At 53.2% G+C, this 17502-nt stretch overlaps 1 protein-coding gene across 1 annotated transcript in view; it reads left to right on the forward strand.

Annotated features, from left to right (window-relative positions):
* Positions 1-2816: 2816 nt before the first annotated feature.
* Positions 2817-17502, forward strand: part of LOC307085265 (voltage-dependent calcium channel gamma-7 subunit-like) — a gene marked incomplete at both ends in the record, with an annotated part of 82844 nt that continues 68158 nt past the window's right edge. The window contains one exon of the mRNA XM_079749967.1: positions 2817-2925. Within this exon, the coding sequence (XP_079606093.1) occupies positions 2817-2925 (109 nt within the window). The remainder of the gene's footprint in view (positions 2926-17502) is intronic.

The following is a 17502-nucleotide window of genomic DNA, read 5'->3' on the forward strand; positions in this document are numbered from 1 at the left end:
GTAGTGAGGGTACCTCAGTCTGAGTAGTGAGGGTACCTCAGTCTGAGTAGTGGGGGTACCTCAGTCTGAGTAGTGGGGGTACCTCAGTCTGAGTAGTGAGGGTACCTCTGAGTACTGGGGGTACCTCTGAGTAGTGAGGGTACCTCTGAGTAGTGAGGGTACCTCTGAGTACTGGGGGTACCTCTGAGTACTGGGGGTGACCTGTCTCTGTGGTTAGTATTCAGCAATGATTAAATCCTCTTAAATCAGAAGCATCAGGACTTCGGCTGGAGGAGAATTGCTTTCCTTATTGTTTATTCTGCTAATCCCAGACCTTCCTCTGAAGAGGTTTTAATGTGGTTTCAGCAGAGCGGCACCTTGCCGGCGGGCCCTAAGCTGTGGGGCCCCTGTGCTGTGGGGCCCCTGAGTTCTCCAGCGTTCAGGGCCAAGGGGGGAGCGGGGACGAAGTGGCGCATGGCGGCCATGTTCACTCCGTGGCGTCGCCATCTCCTCGGCGCTCCAAGGTGTTCCCGTCTGTAGTGGTTTACGTCTGTAGTGTTTTACGTCTGAAGTGTTTTACGTCTGAAGTGTTTTACATCTGAAGTGTTTTACGTCTGAAGTGTTTTACATCTGAAGTGTTTTACGTCTGAAGTGTTTTACGTCTGAAGTGTTTTACGTCTGAAGTGTTTTACCTCTATAGTGTTTTACCTCTATAGTGTTTTACCTCTGTAGTGTTTTACCTCTGTAGTGTTTTACCTCTATAGTGTTTTACCTCTATAGTGTTTTACCTCTGTAGTGTTTTACCTCTGTAGTGTTTTACCTCTATAGTGTTTTACCTCTGTAGTGTTATACGTCTAAAGTGTTTTACGTCCAGTGTTAAACGTCTATTGTTTAACGTCCATTGTTTTACTTATGAAGTGTTTTAGGTCTGCAGTGTTTTCTCCAAACCTTCACGGTGCTTTAAAGTCATCTTTTCCTGTCGTTGCTCTCTATGAAGGTTTCTCCTTGCTTTCAGACTCTCCTCCCTTCTCCTCTACTCTCCTCTCCTCCCCACTCGTCTCTTCTTCTTGTCTCTTGTTGTCTCTCCTTTCCCTTCCTCCCATCTCCTTGTCTCTCCTCGTCTCTTCTCTCCCCTTGTGTCTTCTATTCACTCTCTGGTTCCTCATGACCATCCTGCGACCCCCCCGCTGTGGGGAACACACACACACACACACACACACACACACACACACACACAGGAGGTTTATTATATGTAGTGGACAGTGTCACGGTGTATATTAGAAGAAACACAGGGATCCACACTCAGTGGGGACGTGTGCACACACAGTGTGAAGGACATCAATCAGCTGATGTCTGTACGCACACTTTGTACTGGGCCTAAGCACTAACTCTAAAGCTGTTTCTCTTCCTCTCCTCTCTCCTCATCCCTCCTCTCGGCTCCTTTCCTCACCTCTTGTATTCTCCTCTCTCCTCTCCCACCTCCTCTCTCCTGTCCCACCTCCTCCTCTCTCCTCTCCCACCTCCTCCTCTCTCCTCTCCTACCTCTTCCTCTCTCCTCTCCCACCTCCTCCTCTCTCCCCTACCTCCTCCTCTCTCCTCTCTTACCTCCTCCTCTCTCCTCTCCCACCTCCTCCTCTCTCCTCTCCCACCTCCTCCTCTCTCCTCTCCCACCTCCTCCTCTCCTTCCTCCTGCTTCATGGCGGGAGGTGCCGGCGCTGTGGCGGGTTGAGGCGTAACCATAGTCATGGCCGGCGGTTCTACTTCCTGTCCGCCGCCCGCCTCTGGGAGGCTCGCTAACGACGCGGGGGCATGCTAGCGTAGCGCCTCCATTAGCGAGGGTCAATGACGTACCTCTCGCTCTCCTCTTGCACCTCCCTCTGTTGTCTCCATCTCCTCCCCCAGCTTCTCCTCCTCCACCTCCAGGTTCTCCATCATCTCAATCTCCTCCATCTCCTCCTCTTCTCCTCCTCCACCTCCAGCTCTGTCTGCTCCTGCTCTTCTCATCTAGCTCCTCACATTCTCCTGTCTTTATCCGTCTTCTGTCTCCTCCTCTCTTCCTCCTCCTCTTGCTCCCTCTCCTCTCCTCCGTCTCCTCTCTCCTTCCTCCTCTTCTCCTCTCCTCCTCCTCCCCCTCCTCCTCCTCCTCCTCCTCCTCCTCCTGCTGCTGCTGCTGCTGCTGCTGCTGCTCCTCCTCCTCCTCCTCCTCCTCACTGTGTGACCAGTAGGTTTGTGAGACCAGCTAGTGGTTGCTGTTCAAACCGTTTGTGTGTGTGTGTGGGGGGGGGCTCTGAGCTTTAGCTGAACCACCCTGGCTCCATCAACCAGGAGGCCGCTACGCTATCAAACACTGGGCTGATTCCACTGAACACACACACACACACACACACACACACACACACTCAGTGCTCATGGAGCTGTGGGGACGTGTGTTGGTGGGGACCTCGGGGGAGGGGGGCGGGGGTAATGGACCTCAGGCTATGTGATCACATTCACACACACGCTGCCTTGATTGTCTGTCTGTCTGTCTGCTACCATTTTTTTCTCCACTCCTCTGACTGCTTTATTATTGGCTGGCTTTGCTTTGATTGGCAGCTCTGTGAGCCAATCTGACAGCAGGGTGATGTTTACGTCATGATCAAGTGTCCCCTGGAAAAACCCTTTCCAGGCAGACAGACAGGCAGACAGACAGGCAGAGGTATGGAGAGAGAGGGGGAGAGGCGTAGCTGGATTTTAGGCAAAAATAGCAGATTTATTTTATTTCGGGGCCTCAGGATTAAGTTTTCCATTCTGTTTCATGTCTCTCTCTCTCTCTCTCTCTCTCTCTCTCTCTCTCTCTCTCTCTCTCTCTCTCTCTCTCTCTCTCTCTCTCTCTCTCTCTCTCTCTCTCTCTCTCTCTCTCTCTCTCTCTCTCTCTCTCTCTCTCCCCCTCTCTTGCTCGCTCATTTTGTGGACCCATCCTACTCTCCCCCCCACTGTTTGAACATTAATATGGTATATCGCTCCCCCCCCAACACACAGTCTACATGAATGCTCTTACACACACACACACACACACACACACACACACCATGTATCCGCACATTCATCCACGCACTGATGGACACTAATGCTGTGTTAGGGTTAACCCTAACCCAACCCAGGGACACACTGATGGACACTCCGATGGAAAGAGTGGCTGTTACTGCATAATGCTGTTACTGCATTACTGCATAATGCTGTTACTGCATAATGCTGTTACTGCATTACTGCATAATGCTGTTACTGCATAATGCTGTTACTGCAGTACTGCATAATGCTGTTACTGCATAATGCTGTTACTGCATTACTGCATAATGCTGTTACTGCATAATGCTGTTACTGCATAAAGCTGTTACTGCATTACTGCATAATGCTGTTACTGCATAATGCTGTTACTGCGTAATGCTGTTACTGCATTACTGCATAATGCTGTTACTGCATAATGCTGCATGTTGCTGTGTTGTGTCGTGTTGTGTTACTGCATGTTGCTGTGTTGCTGTGTTGTGTTGCTGCGTTGTTTTGCTGTGTTGTGTTGCTGTGTTGTGTTGCTGTGTTGCTGCGTTGTGTTACTGTGTTGTGTTGATGCATGTTGCTGTGTTGCTGTGTTGTGTTACGATGTTGTGTTACTGTGTTGTGTTGTCTTGCTGCGTTGTGTTACTGTTTTGTGTTGCTGTGTTGCTGCGTTGTGTTACTATGTTGTGTTGCTGCGTTGTTACTGTGTTGTGTTGTGTTGCTGCATTGTGTTACTGTGTTGTGTTGCTGTGTTGTCTTGCTGCGTTGTGCTACTGTGTTGTGTTGCTGTGTTTTGCTGCATTGTGTTACTGTGTTGTGTTGTGTTGCTGTGCTGTGTTGTGTTGTGTTACCGTGTTGTGTTGTGTTGCTGTGTTGTGTTGTTGTGTTGTGTTGCTGTGTTGTGTTACTGTGTTGTGTTGTGTTGCTGTGTTGTGTTGCTGTGCTGTGTTGTTGTGTTGCTGCGTTGTGTTGCTGTGTTGTGTTGTGTTGCTGCATTGTGTTACTGTGTTGTGTTGCTGTGTTGTGTTGCTGTGTTGTGTTGTTGTGTTGTGTTGCTGTGTTGTGTTGTGTTGCTGAGTTGTGTTACTGTGTTGTGTTGTGTTACTGTGTTGTGTTGTGTTGCTGTGTTGTGTTGCTGTGTTGTGTTGTGTTGCTGTGTTGTGTTGTTGTGTTGCTGCGTTGTGTTGTTATGTTGTTGTGCTGCTGCGTTGTGTTGCTGTGTTGTGTTGTGTTGCTGCATTGTGTTACTGTGTTGTGTTGCTGTGTTGTGTTGTGTTGTTGTATTGCTGCGTTGTGTTGCTGTGTTGTGTTGTGTTGCTGCGTTGTGTTACTGTGTTGTGCTGTGTTGCAGCAGCCGCCTTCCTATACCCGTCAGTGTAACAGACGTTAAGGCGGTGGCTTCGGTCTATTGGCTCTGGTGGCATTGAGACAGGCAGGGCTGCAGTGAGACAGGCAGGGCCGCAGTGAGACAGGCAGTGGTAATAGGTCCTCTGCTCTGAGGCTCTCAGCAGCGCAGTGAGACAGGCAGCAGTGCAGTGAGACAGGCGGTGGTCATGGGTCCTCTGCTCTGAGGCTCTCAGCAGCACAGTGAGACAGGCAGCAGCGCAGTGAGACAGGCAGCAGTGCAGTGAGACAGGCAGCAGTGTCTCCTCCCTCCTCTTCAGGAGGGCTGCCAGACTCCACAGCGCAATTAGAGCTCTTCAATATGGAGAGGTTAACACCGGCGAACAATATCAAACCAGATCTCTGGAGATATTAATACTGCCTCTATACATCTACATATTAACACCAGCTCTACGATAACGATACCAGCTCTACTCTATCTAGATATTAATACCAGCTCTACACTATCTAGATATTAATACTGCCTCTATACATCTACATATTAACACCAGCTCTACGATAACAATACCAGCTCTACTCTATCTAGATATTAATACCAGCTCTACACTATCTAGATATTAATACTGCCTCTATACATCAACATATTAACACCAGCTCTACGATAACGATACCAGCTCTACTCTATCTAGATATTAATACCAGCTCTACACTATCTAGATATTAATACCAGCTCTACACTATCTAGATATTAATACCAGCTCTACACTATCTAGATATTAATACCAGCTCTACACTATCTAGATATTAATACCAGCTCTACTCTATCTTGATATTAATACCAACTCTATCTAGATATTAGTACCAGCTCTACACTATCTAGATGTTAGTACCAGCTCTACACTATCTAGATACTAGTACCAGCTCTACACTATCTAGATATTAGTACCAGCTCTACACTATCTAGATATTAGTACCAGCTCTACACTATCTAGATACTAGTACCAGCTCTACTCTATCTAGATACTAGTACCAGCTCTACACTATCTAGATACTAGTACCAGCTCTATCTAGATATTAGTACCAGTTCTATCTAGATATGAATACCATCTCTATCTAGATATGAATACCATCTCTATCTAGATATAAACTAGGATTTTGGATTTAAGATATATTTTATTTTGAATTTATTTATTTTATTTTATTTTCCTTTGAATTCTCTGCGTTTTAGAACAGGTTTCATGTTTGCATTGTGGAACAATAAGAATTCATGTAATGTCGTAGCTTATTACTGTGTGTGTGTATGTGTGTGTGTGTGTGTGTGTGTGTGTGTGTGAGTGTGAGTGTTTTTTCTCTCCTTTAACCTTCTACCATTGTTGGACACAAAGAGCATGTGGTTCAGGGTTAATACACACACACACACACACACACACACACACACACACACACACACACACACACACACACACACACACACACACTGGTGTTTCATCATGTCTTGAGAATGGAAACATAAAAGAGAGAGAGGAAATGGGCTCGGAGGGAGGGGGAGAAATGGAGGAGGAGGGAGGGGGAGATATGGAGGAGGAGGGAGGGGGAGATATGGAGGAGGAGGAGGGAGGGAGGGGGAGATATGGAGGAGGAGGGAGGGAGGGGGAGATATGGAGGAGGAGAAGGGAGGGAGGGAGGGGGAGATATGGAGGAGGAGGGAGGGAGGGGGAGATATGGAGGAGGAGAAGGGAGGGAGGGAGGGGGAGATATGGAGGAGGAGGAGGAGGAGGAGGGGGGGAGGGAGGGGGAGATATGGAGGAGGAGGGAGCGGGAGATATGGAGGTGGAGGGAGGGAGGGGGAGATATGGAGGAGGAGAAGGGAGGGATGGAGGGGGAGATATGGAGGAGGAGAAGGGAGGGAGGGAGGGGGAGATTTGGAGGAGGAGAAGGGAGGGAGGGAGGGGGAGATATGGAGGAGGAGGAGGGAGGGAGGGGGAGATATGGAGGAGGAGGAGGAGGAGGAGGAGGGGGAGATATGGAGGAGGAGAAGGGAGGGAGGGAGGGAGAGATATGGAGGAGGTGGAGGGAGGGAGGGGGAGATATGGAGGAGGGGGAGATATGGAGGAGGAGGGAGGGGGAGATATGGAGGAGGAGTGAGGGGGAGAAATGGAGGAGGAGAAGGGAGGGAGGGAGGGGGAGATATGGAGGAGGAGAAGGGAGGGGGAGATATGGAGGAGGAGAAGGGAGGGAGGGAGGGGGAGATATGGAGGAGGAGAAGGGAGGGAGGGAGGGGGAGATATGGAGGAGGAGAAGGGAGGGAGGGAGGGGGAGATATGGAGGAGGAGAAAGGAGGGAGGGAGGGGGAGATATGGAGGAGGAGGAGGGAGGGAGGGAGGGGGAGATATGGAGGAGGAGAAGGGAGGGAGGGAGGGGGAGATATGGAGGAGGAGGAGGGAGGGAGGGGGAGATATGGAGGAGGAGGAGGAGGAGGAGGGGGGGAGGGAGGAAGGAGAGCCAGCAGGGAGGAGAGCAGAGGGGAACAGTAATTATTTGGTCTTCAGTTGGACAGCTTCTGGCGCAGGAATGGCCGCTATTGAGGTAGAAGATGATTGGTCCGTTAATCACGGAACCACGTCCGGTTGTGACATCACAACTGTAGCCCATCCATGTGAATGCTCCCTCGTGCACGCTCCCACGTGCACGCTCCCACGTGTACGCTCTCCCATAGAGGAACAGCAGTTTCTCCTCCTCCTCCCTTCTCCATCTGTTCCACTAAACATCAGTGTAGCACTGTGTGTGTGTGTGTGTGTGTGTGTGTGTGTGTGTGTGAAGTGTTTATGTGTGTCTGTGTATGTGTGAGTGTGTGAACTCTACATGCATATAACAGGCGTAGTATTTCTGGTTGTGCGGGCGGTGTTGCATCACCTACAGCCGGGCTGCGTTCCTTTGGAGATGAAAGGCTGTGGATGGACGAGGGTTCAGATCCCGCCTCGCTTGTTCCCTGGAATGGACTCGGCCGGCCCAGTGCCTGCTCTACGGGGCCCCAGTGCCTGCTCTACGGGGCCCCAGTGCCTGCTCTACGGGGCCCCAGTGCCTGCTCTACGGGGCCCCAGTGCCTGCTCTACGGGGCCCCAGTGCCTGCTCTACGAGGCCCCAGTGCCTGCTCTACGGGGCCCCAGTGCCTGCTCTACGGGGCCTGGTCCTATCCTAGCTAGCCTCCTCACTAGCCCCCTCGTCCCCTCCCTAACCAGACCTAACCGGACCTAACCAGCTGAACCGGAGCTAACCGGCTGAACCAGAGCTAGCCGGCGTTCTCGAGGTGATGGCTACGTGGTGAACAGTACAAGCATCGCCTGATCATCACAGGACCAGTGTGGGGTCGTTGGTCCTCTGCGTTGTCATGGCGATGACTTGATCATCGTGTCGTCGTCACTGCTGCCAGCTGGGAGACTGACGCCTTGTGATGGATTCATTAATAAATAGATAATAATAAACACAACAAAGACGGCGATGTGCGGCTCAATTAGCGGAACAAGCTGCTGCTCTGAGCCGGAACACACTCCTTATCTGGGATCTCCTCAGCGCAGCCAAAGAACCGGCCTCCGCTCAGCGACGGGGTAGAACCGTTCTCCGCTGAGCACAGGGGTAGAACCGTACTCCTCACGCCTGGCTAACCTCTTTCCTTTTTGCTAGCGTCCTTCTATCACTTCCTTTGCTATCTTCCATTCCACCTTCCTCACTGTTTTTGGGTCTCATTCTCTAGTTTCCTTGTCCACTTCACAGTGAGCCTCCTCACTAGCCTCCTTGTCCACTTCATAGCGAGCCTCTCACTAGCTACCTTGTTCACTCCCTAGCTAGCCTCCTCACTAGCTTCCTTGTCCACTCCCTAGCTAGGAGCTATTCTCCCTGTTGCAGTCGTTCATGAAATGTAAGATTATAAGCATTGTCTCTAAATCATGCGACAAGTAGCAACAAACCGTAGTAACGTCAGTAAGAGATAAAAGCGATAAGTAGTCCACTCAATCGTTACGTTTTTCGGTCACACCTCCTCACTTGTCATTGGTCCATCGAGCATCACATCCTGCCGATCCCCAGCTGGAGAGCCACCCGATTGGCTGCGGTTGTATTCCTCCAGGCTCTTCATACACCAAGAGTCACCAGCAACGCCGGAGGTGGAGGCAAGTGATAAAGTCAGATGATGAAGGAGGAGTAGATTGGACCTCCGCGCTTTGACTTCATTTGATTTGGGATTACAGGAGCCTGACATCCTGCCGGAGGTCAGCGCTCGGAAGTGTTTAACACTTATTCCCAAAGTGGATCCACCCGAAGCATCGTTTACATCGTCCACGTCTGAGACTCACTGCGGCGTACGAACATCACGTGCGGCGGCGGCAGACCGACTCCCAGCTCCTCTCAGCTCTCTGCTGTTCGCCCTACTCTCTGTCCTCCATTAGCGTTCAAGCTACACCAGAGCTATCCACAGTTAGCTCTAGCGAGGTAGATCCAGCCTTACACCAGGGCTGCCAAAGATCACTCTCCTGGGGTGCGACACACACGTTCACCTTCAGCCCTACACTCCGGGGCTGCTCAAACTGTTGTCACGCCTGCAGCTGTAACAGAGATGAACAGGCGATTACATCATGTTCAAATCTTAATCATTTAAACCAGCAACGACTTTGACTCTAGAAGATAGCTCAGTGTTTCATGTGGTGTTTCCATGGAAGCATCTCTTAAATGTCTGATTGGTGCGCCAAAGTAAACAAAGAGAAGGAGACTCAGGACTCACCTCGACTCTGCATAGCCCCCCCTTACCTTACCTGGACTCTGCATAGCCCCCCCTTACCTGACCATACGGGACCGCGCTCCCCCGCCATGCGGCGTTCAGCGTGTGAACGTGCATCAACGTGCACCAGCGTGTGTGCACGTGCATCAACGTGCACCTGCGTGTGTGCACGTGTACCAGCATGCACCAGCGTGTGTGCACGTGCATCAACGTGCACCTGCGTGTGTGCAGGGACCCAGCGAGGGCTGGTGGTATTGACTTCCTCCATGACAGTACGGTGGGCTTCAAAGACCCCGGAGAGGCTGGAGAGAGCTCAACGTAGCATACAGCTGACCAGGGGGTGTGTTAGTGTGTGTTAGTGTGCGCTGTGTGCTAGTGTGCGCTGTGTGTTAGTGTGTGCTGTGTGTTAGTGTGTGTTAGTGTGTGTTAGTGTGCGCTGTGTGTTAGTGTGTGCTGTGTGTTAGTGTGTGCTGTGTGTTAGTGTGTGTTAGTGTGTGTTAGTGTGCGCTGTCTGTTAGTGTGTGCTGTGTGTTAGTGTGCGCTGTGTGTTAGTGTGTGCTGTGTGTTAGTGTGTGTTAGTGTTTGCTGTGTGTTAGTGTGTGCTGTGTGTTAGTGTGTGTTAGTGTGCGCTGTGTGTTAGTGTGTTAGTGTGCGCTGTGTGTTAGTGTGCGCTGTGTGTTAGTGTGCGCTGTGTGTTAGTGTGCGCTGTGTGTTAGTGTGCGCTGTGTGTTAGTGTGTGTTAGTGTGCGCTGTGTGTTAGTGTGCGCTGTGTGTTAGTGTGCGCTGTGTGTTAGTGTGTGTTAGTGTGCGCTGTGTGTTAGTGTGCGCTGTGTGTTAGTGTGTGTTAGTGTGCGCTGTGTGTTAGTGTGCGCTGTGTGTTAGTGTGCGCTGTGTGTTAGTGTGCGCTGTGTGTTAGTGTGCGCTGTGTGTTAGTGTGTGTTAGTGTGCGCTGTGTTAGTGTGCGCTGTGTGTTAGTGTGCACTGTGTGTTAGTGTGCGCTGTGTGTTAGTGTGCGCTGTGTGTTAGTGTGTGTTAGTGTGCGCTGTGTGTTAGTGTGCGCTGTGTGTTAGTGTGCGCTGTGTGTTAGTGTGTGTTAGTGTGCGCTGTGTGTTAGTGTGCGCTGTGTGTTAGTGTGCGCTGTGTGTTAGTGTGCGCTGTGTGTTAGTGTGTGTTAGTGTGTGTTAGTGTGCGCTGTGTGTTAGTGTGCGCTGTGTGTTAGTGTGTGTTAGTGTGCGCTGTGTGTTAGTGTGCGCTGTGTGTTAGTGTGTGTTAGTGTGCGCTGTGTGTTAGTGTGCGCTGTGTGTTAGTGTGCGCTGTGTGTTAGTGTGCGCTGTGCAGGCCGAGGTGTGAATCTGTCAGCTGTCTGCGGCCCCCCAGGCCCTGAGGATAGCTGCTGGAACATGAGGGGGGGGTTCTATATTCATGTGTTCTACAGCACGTTTCCTCATGCATGGTGTGTGTGTGTGTGTGTGCGTGTGTGTGTGTGTGTGTGTGTGTGTAGCAAATATTTTACTCAGTGTTGCAACAGCCCCAACTAGACAGGCTGGAGATGCAGGTATTTTTGGAGGTGTGTGTGTGTGTGTGTGTGTGGGTGTGTGTGTGTGTAATCAGTGCAGGCCGTCGGTTCTCAGTCAAATCCCCTCGCTATCCTCCATCTACACACACACACACACACACACACACACACACACACACACACACACACACACACACACACACACACACACACACACACACACACACACACACACACCATCCTCCCCACAAATCCCTGTCTCTCAGTCTGTCTGCTGAGGAGAGGGAGGCTGTTTGTGTAATAGTGTGTGTGTGTGTGTGTGGTTGTGTGGTTTTGTCTGTAATAGTGTGTGTGTGTGTGTGTGTGTGTGTGTGGTTGTGTGGTTTTGTCTGTAATAGTGTGTGTGTGTGTGTGTATGGTTGTGTGGTTTTGTCTGTAATAGTGTGTGTGTGTGTGTGTGTGTGGTTGTGTGGTTTTGTCTGTAATAGTGTGTGTGTGTGTGTGTGGTTGTGTGGTTTTGTCTGTAATAGTGTGTGTGTGCGTGTATGGTTGTGTGGTTTTGTCTGTAATAGTGTGTGTGTGTGTGTGTGTGTGTGGTTGTGTGGTTTTGTCTGTAATAGTGTGTGTGTGTGTGGTTGTGGGGTTTTGTCTGTAATAGTGTGTGTGTGTGTGTGTGTGTATGGTTGTGTGGTTTTGTCTGTAATAGTGTGTGTGTGTGTGTGTGTATGGTTGTGTGGTTTTTTCTGTAATAGTGTGTGTGCGTTAACGGTTGTGTGTTTGTCTTACTAGTGTGTGGACGTGTGTTAGACTCAAATGCTTTAGATCATTTGTGTGTGGTTGTTGGTGTGTATCCGTGTTTCCGTCCAAACTGCTGGACAAGGGTGTGTAGCTGTGTGTGTGTGTGTGTGTGAGGGTTAGCTTCCTTCCTGTTAGCATGGTAGCTCCCTTGCTGTACGGGGTCCAGGGTTAGCTTCATTCCTGTTAGCATGGTAGTTTACAGAGGTTAATAAATGTGCTGGTCTGCGGTTGGTTCCCTCAGTGAGCCCGAGGCGTCTGTCCGGACCCTAACCATCAGTGTAGCGGCGGCGGGGCTAGCGTACCCCAGGGTGCTAGCCTGGCGGTGGGGTTCATTAAGTGGGTAACGACGGACTCATTAGTGGGCCGTTCGTGGCGCTGAGGAGGGCTCTGGCCGCTCTGGGGTCTGGAGGGGCCCCTCTGGGGGGGGCGCTCACGCCGGACGGCGCGGGAGACATCTTGTTTGGGGGGCGGGGGGGAGGGGCCGTGGGAGACCCCATTGGTCGAGGCCTCGTCCGACAGCCTGGGTGAACGTGGTTACACTGCCTGAGGAGAACCCTCATGCAGCGTAACAACAGATAGTGGCATTCCCGGCGTTCCATCAGTGCGTGTACTTTTCCTCCGGGGGGGGGGAGGGAGATGGGGGTCAGCTTATAGCGGGGCGCTCGGGGGAAGAATGGAATTCGTGCTACTGTCGGGAAACCGGTCCGATGCGGTTGTAGGTAGGCTCCATCTAGGTTCCGAGGGGTGGGGCTCGGAGCCAGGGTGTCCGCCAGGTGCAGGGGGGTAGCAGCGCGGACACGTCCTCTCTAATGGTTACTTTAATGGTTTCTGCTTTTACACTCACCGGCCTAAAAGGAAATCGATTTTGGCATCTCCTTATATGGGCGTGGATGTTCATCTTGAACTGACTCATGGGGTCAGGAGTGCGCCATCGATCACTGGGTAACACACACACACACACACACACACACACACACACACACCTCGTTGTCTTTCCTCTGGCACTGTTCCTGTGCCTGCTCAGTCCTCATAGAGGTCCTCCATGTCTCCAGAGTATAGACGGTTTATATTTATACGTATAGTTTTATAGACAACCAACCAGCAACTGCTGAGCCAGCAGAGAGGTGTCAGGACGGTATTGGAGAAACAATAAAGTGTGTGTGTGTGTGTGCCTCCTTGCGGGGGAGGGGTGTGTGAACGCATGCATTCACACTCACACACACACACACACACTGTTGGTGTGCTGGGCTGGTGCTGTGACGCTTCAGTCATGACGACTCCGGCCTGGAGCCTGGACCTGGACCTGGACCAGGACCAGGACCAGGACCAGGGCCAGGACCAGGGCCAGGACCAGGGCCAGGACCAGGACCAGGGCCAGGACCAGGGCCAGGGCCAGGACCAGGGCCAGGACCAGGGCCAGGACCAGGGCCAGGACCAGGACCAGGGCCAGGACCAGGACCAGGGCCAGGACCAGGGCCAGGGCCAGGGCCAGGACCAGGACCAGGGCCAGGACCAGGGCCAGGACCAGGACCAGGGCCAGGACCTGGACCAGGACCAGGGCCAGGACCAGGGCCAGGACCAGGACCGGCCCCGGGGACAGGACCAGGACCAGGACCAGGGCCAGGACCAGGACCGGCCCCGGGGCCAGGACCAGGACCAGGACCAGGACCAGGGCCAGGACCAGGACCTGCCCCGGGGCCAGGACCAGGGCCAGGACCAGGGCCAGGACCAGGACCGGCCCCGGGGCCAGGACCAGGGCCAGGACCAGGACCAGGACCGGCCCCGGGGACAGGACCAGGACCAGGACCAGGACCAGGACCGGCCCTGGGAACAGGACTGGCTCCAAGCGGCGCCGTCTGCGTTCCCCCCCCCCTCGGTGGCCAGCCGTTCAAACGCCGTCACTCTGCCGGCCCCCCTGGCCGGGGGCCTCGGAGGTGGTCGTCATGGTTCCCGTCTGCGGCAGCCTCGTCGGTTCGTCATCGGCCCTTCGTCTCCTCGTCTTCGTCAGCTGAGCGGCAGGAGGGCCATCTGGACGGACGGGGCCAGGCGCCGCCGCTCGCCCCTCATTGGTCCACGGCGGTGCGTGGGCGGGAGGAGCATCCGGCCGAACCGCCGGGTTGGTCGAAAGCGAGCGTCCTTAAAGAGAGGAGGCGGAGCCTCGTAGCCCCTCACAAGCCTTTGTGTGTGTTAGTGAGTCCTTTGTGTGTGTTAGTGAGTCCTTTGTGTGTGTTAGTGAGTCCTTCGTGTGTGTTAGTGAGTCCTTCGTGTGTGTGGAGCTCGTCAGGGATTGGCTGGCGGACGTCGGCTGGAGCTACCTTTATTCATCAACGTGCCTTTTGGTGTTCAGATCCACAGACATCGTTGATGTCCTGCTGACTAGAGAAACGATGGATGAAGTTCTCGGCCAATCAGCAGCAGCTCCTGAATGAAGGGTGAGCAGGGCTGGCGGGGGATTGGCAGAGCCAGGCGTTGGTCGCTGTCAGTCACGCGGAGCTCCTCCCTCCTCCAGTCCATCACCGCGTCTCCGGGGTCGTTGCAGCATAATGACATCATCATTAGATGACGCTGCGCTGCCATTGGTCGGAGCAGGAAATGAAGATGGCTTTTCGTTAGGGCCGAGGCACACACACTCAACGGGGGGGGGGGGGAGAGAGAGAGAGAGAGAGTCAAGCCTCGCTGGTCGTCATGGTGACGCAGCGTCAACAGGCTGATAAGCTACCATGTTGTTAGCGTGTTTTGTTCCCTGGTCCATGAGGAATCGGGCTGGACCGTGATTGGTTGTACTGTCGGAGCATGAACTCACTCACAGATGCAGACGCACACCCTCCTCAGACACACACACACACACACACACACACACCTGCAAATCGACATCACACACACATATGCTTCTGTCTGTCTGTATGTCTGTCTGTCTGTCTGTCTGTCTGTCTGTCTGTCTGTCTCTCTGTGCTTCTCTGTGTCTGTCTATCTCTCTCCCTCCCTCTCTCTCCCCCTCTCTCCCCCTCTCTCCCTCTCTCTCTCTCTCTCTCTCTCTCTCTCTCTCTCTCTCTCTCTCTCTCTCTCTCTCTCTCTCTCTCTCTCTCTCTCTCCATATTTATGAGGCTTATCTTAGGATCTTTTGGCAGTCATTTGTGGCTCTCAGGAAAACCACACACTGGATACACACACTGACAACACACACACACACACACACACACACAACACACACACACACTGACAACACACACATACACACTTGCAACACACACACACACCTACGGTGAGGCAGTAAACATTGTTTACGTTGACAAACAAATTTTTGATTTATTTCTCACAAAGAGTTTAAAGATTCATGAAGTGTGATACCTGTGTTCTGGGGTGTGTCACTGTATGCAGTGTGTGTGTGTGAGTATGTGTGTGTATGGGTATGTGTGTGTGTGTGGGGGGGGGGGGGGGTTGGTTGATTGGTTGTGAGTCTTCAGACGAACCGCAGGGAAGGAATGCGCCCGAGGGCGGGGCTGAGAAGGGAAGTGGGCGGGGCTACGTCCGAAGGAGGCGCAGTGGCGTGGTCTCTAGATTCTGACAAATGGCTTGTGGGAACATATTGATTTACATAGTACAGGTACAGTATCAGTTCATCCACTGATCAAACTCATTGATTTGATTTTCCGTCTCGTTAGAACCGTTGAATAATGGATTGTGTTTGGCGTGTTATTAAGGCTCGGTGCCAGCGGCATATTAACACTGCTGCTGCTGCTGGCTCCATCGGGTCACTGCTGGTCCTTTAAAGGACGCTGCCTCCAGAGAGGCCCAGAGAGAGAGGCTGAGAGAGAGGCTCAGAGAGAGAGGCTCAGAGAGAGGCTCAGAGAGAGGCTGAGAGAGAGGCTCAGAGAGAGGCTCAGAGAGAGAGGCTCAGAGAGAGAGGCTCAGAGAGAGAGAGGCTGAGAGAGAGAGGCTCAGAGAGAGAGGCTGAGAGAGAGGCTCAGAGAGAGGCCCAGAGAGAGAGAGGCCCAGAGAGAGAGGCTCAGAGAGAGAGGCTGAGAGAGAGGCTCAGAGAGAGGCTCAGAGAGAGAGGCTCAGAGAGAGGCCCAGAGAGAGAGGCTGAGAGAGAGGCTGAGAGAGAGGCTCAGAGAGAGGCCCAGAGAGAGGCTCAGAGAGAGAGGCTGAGAGAGAGGCTGAGAGAGAGGCTCAGAGAGAGAGGCTGAGAGAGAGGCTCAGAGAGAGGCTCAGAGAGAGAGGCTGAGAGAGAAGCTCAGAGAGAGAGGCTGAGAGAGGCTCAGAGAGAGAGAGGCTAAGAGAGAGGCTGAGAGAGAGGCTCAGAGAGAGAGAGGCTAAGAGAGAGGCTGAGAGAGAGAGAGGCCCAGAGAGAGGCTCAGAGAGAGAGGCTGAGCGAGAGAGAGGATCAGAGAGAGAGGCTGAGAGAGAGAGGATGAAAGAGGCTCAGAGAGGCTCAGAGAGAGAGGCTCAGAGAGAGGCTCAGAGAGAGGCTCAGAGAGAGGCTCAGAGAGAGAGGCTCAGAGGGAGGCTGAGAGAGAGAGGCTCAGAGAGAGGCTCAGAGAGAGGCTCAGAGAGAGAGGCTCAGAGGGAGGCTGAGAGAGAGGCTCAGAGAGAGAGGATGAAAGAGGCTCAGAGAGGCTCAGAGCGAGAGGCTCAGAGGAGACTGTCCTCCCTGAATGCTCTGTTGTGTCCCGTCCCGTTCCTGAAGCGGTGTATTTGTGGGAGATGTTGTGGAGAAGAGCTTACGTTAACGTTGTTGTGGCGCGTGTTGTCCTGTCTTTGGGCGGTGATATTGGATGTTGTTATCGTCTGGCCGCCGCGCTCCGTTGCACGCTACACCAGATGGGATATTGGCTCGGCCCACGCTGCTGGGGGGATTCTGCTGTGTGTGGTGTGTGTGATTTGTGGTGTGTCTTTTGTGTTGTGTTTGCTAAGTATTTTTGGAAGGCCGAAAGCCATGGGTTGTAGTTGGCTGGTAACTGGAATGCTGCTATTGGGAGTGTGGAGGTGTCCCTGAACAAAGCCTCGCCCTGACTGTCCTGTCTCAGTGGGAGGTCCTGTCCCAGTAGGAGGTCCTGTCCCAGTAGGAGGTCCTGTCCCAGTGGGAGGTCCTGTCCCAGTAGGAGGTCCTGTCCCAGTAGGAGGTCCTGTCCCAGGGTCCTGTCCCAGTAGGAGGTCCTGTCCCAGTAGGAGGTCCTGTCCCAGTGGGAGGTCCTGTCCAAGTAGGAGGTCCTGTCCCAGTAGGAGGTCCTGTCCCAGTAGGAGGTCCTGTCCCAGGGTCCTGTCCCAGTAGGAGGTCCTGTCCCAGTGGGAGGTCCTTTCCCAGTGGGAGGTCCTTTCCCAGAAGGAGGTCCTGCGCCAGACTCAGGGGCCCGGCTCCCAGACTCAGGGGCCCAGACTCAGGGGCCTGTTCCCAGACTCAGGGGCCCAGACTCAGGGGCCCGGCTCCCAGACTCAGGGGCCTGTTCCCAGACTCAGGGGCCCGGGGCCCGGGCGGCCGCTCAGGGCTGAGGTGTCACAACGGCTCTCGGAGTCGGTCCTAATGGCTCACGGTGCTGGGAGCTGACTCGTCGTTATCCTCCTCGTTATCCCCCTCGTTATCCTACTCGTTATCCCCCTCGTTATCCTCCTCGTTATCCTCCTCGTTATCCTCCTCGTTATCCTCCTCGTTATCTGGTCCACCAGCCGGGAGCGAGGAGAGAGGAGAGAGGAGAGAGGATCTCTGTTGACGAGGGGAGAGGAGAGGGGAGAGAGGAGAGAGGATCTCTGTTGACGAGGAGAGAGGGGAGAGGAGAGAGGAGAGAGGAGAGAGGAGAGAGGATCTCTGTTGACGAGGGGAGAGGAGAGAGGAGAGAGGAGAGAGGAGAGAGGATCTCTGTTGACGAGGGGAGAGGGGAGAGGAGAGAGGATCTCTGTTGACGAGGGGAGAGGAGAGAGGAGAGAGGAGAGAGGAGGCCGCTGGGAGAGGTTCTGCTGACCAACGTTCTGCCGCAGACATCTGTCCTCTCTCCTCTCCTCCATGTCCGCCACCGTTCCTTCACCCCATCTCCTTCTCTTTTCCTCTCTCCTTCTCTTCCTCCATTCT

Source organism: Pollachius pollachius, assembly GCF_949987615.1.
Source record: "Pollachius pollachius genome assembly, chromosome: 13".
NCBI classification, from domain to species: Eukaryota; Metazoa; Chordata; class Actinopteri; order Gadiformes; family Gadidae; genus Pollachius; species Pollachius pollachius.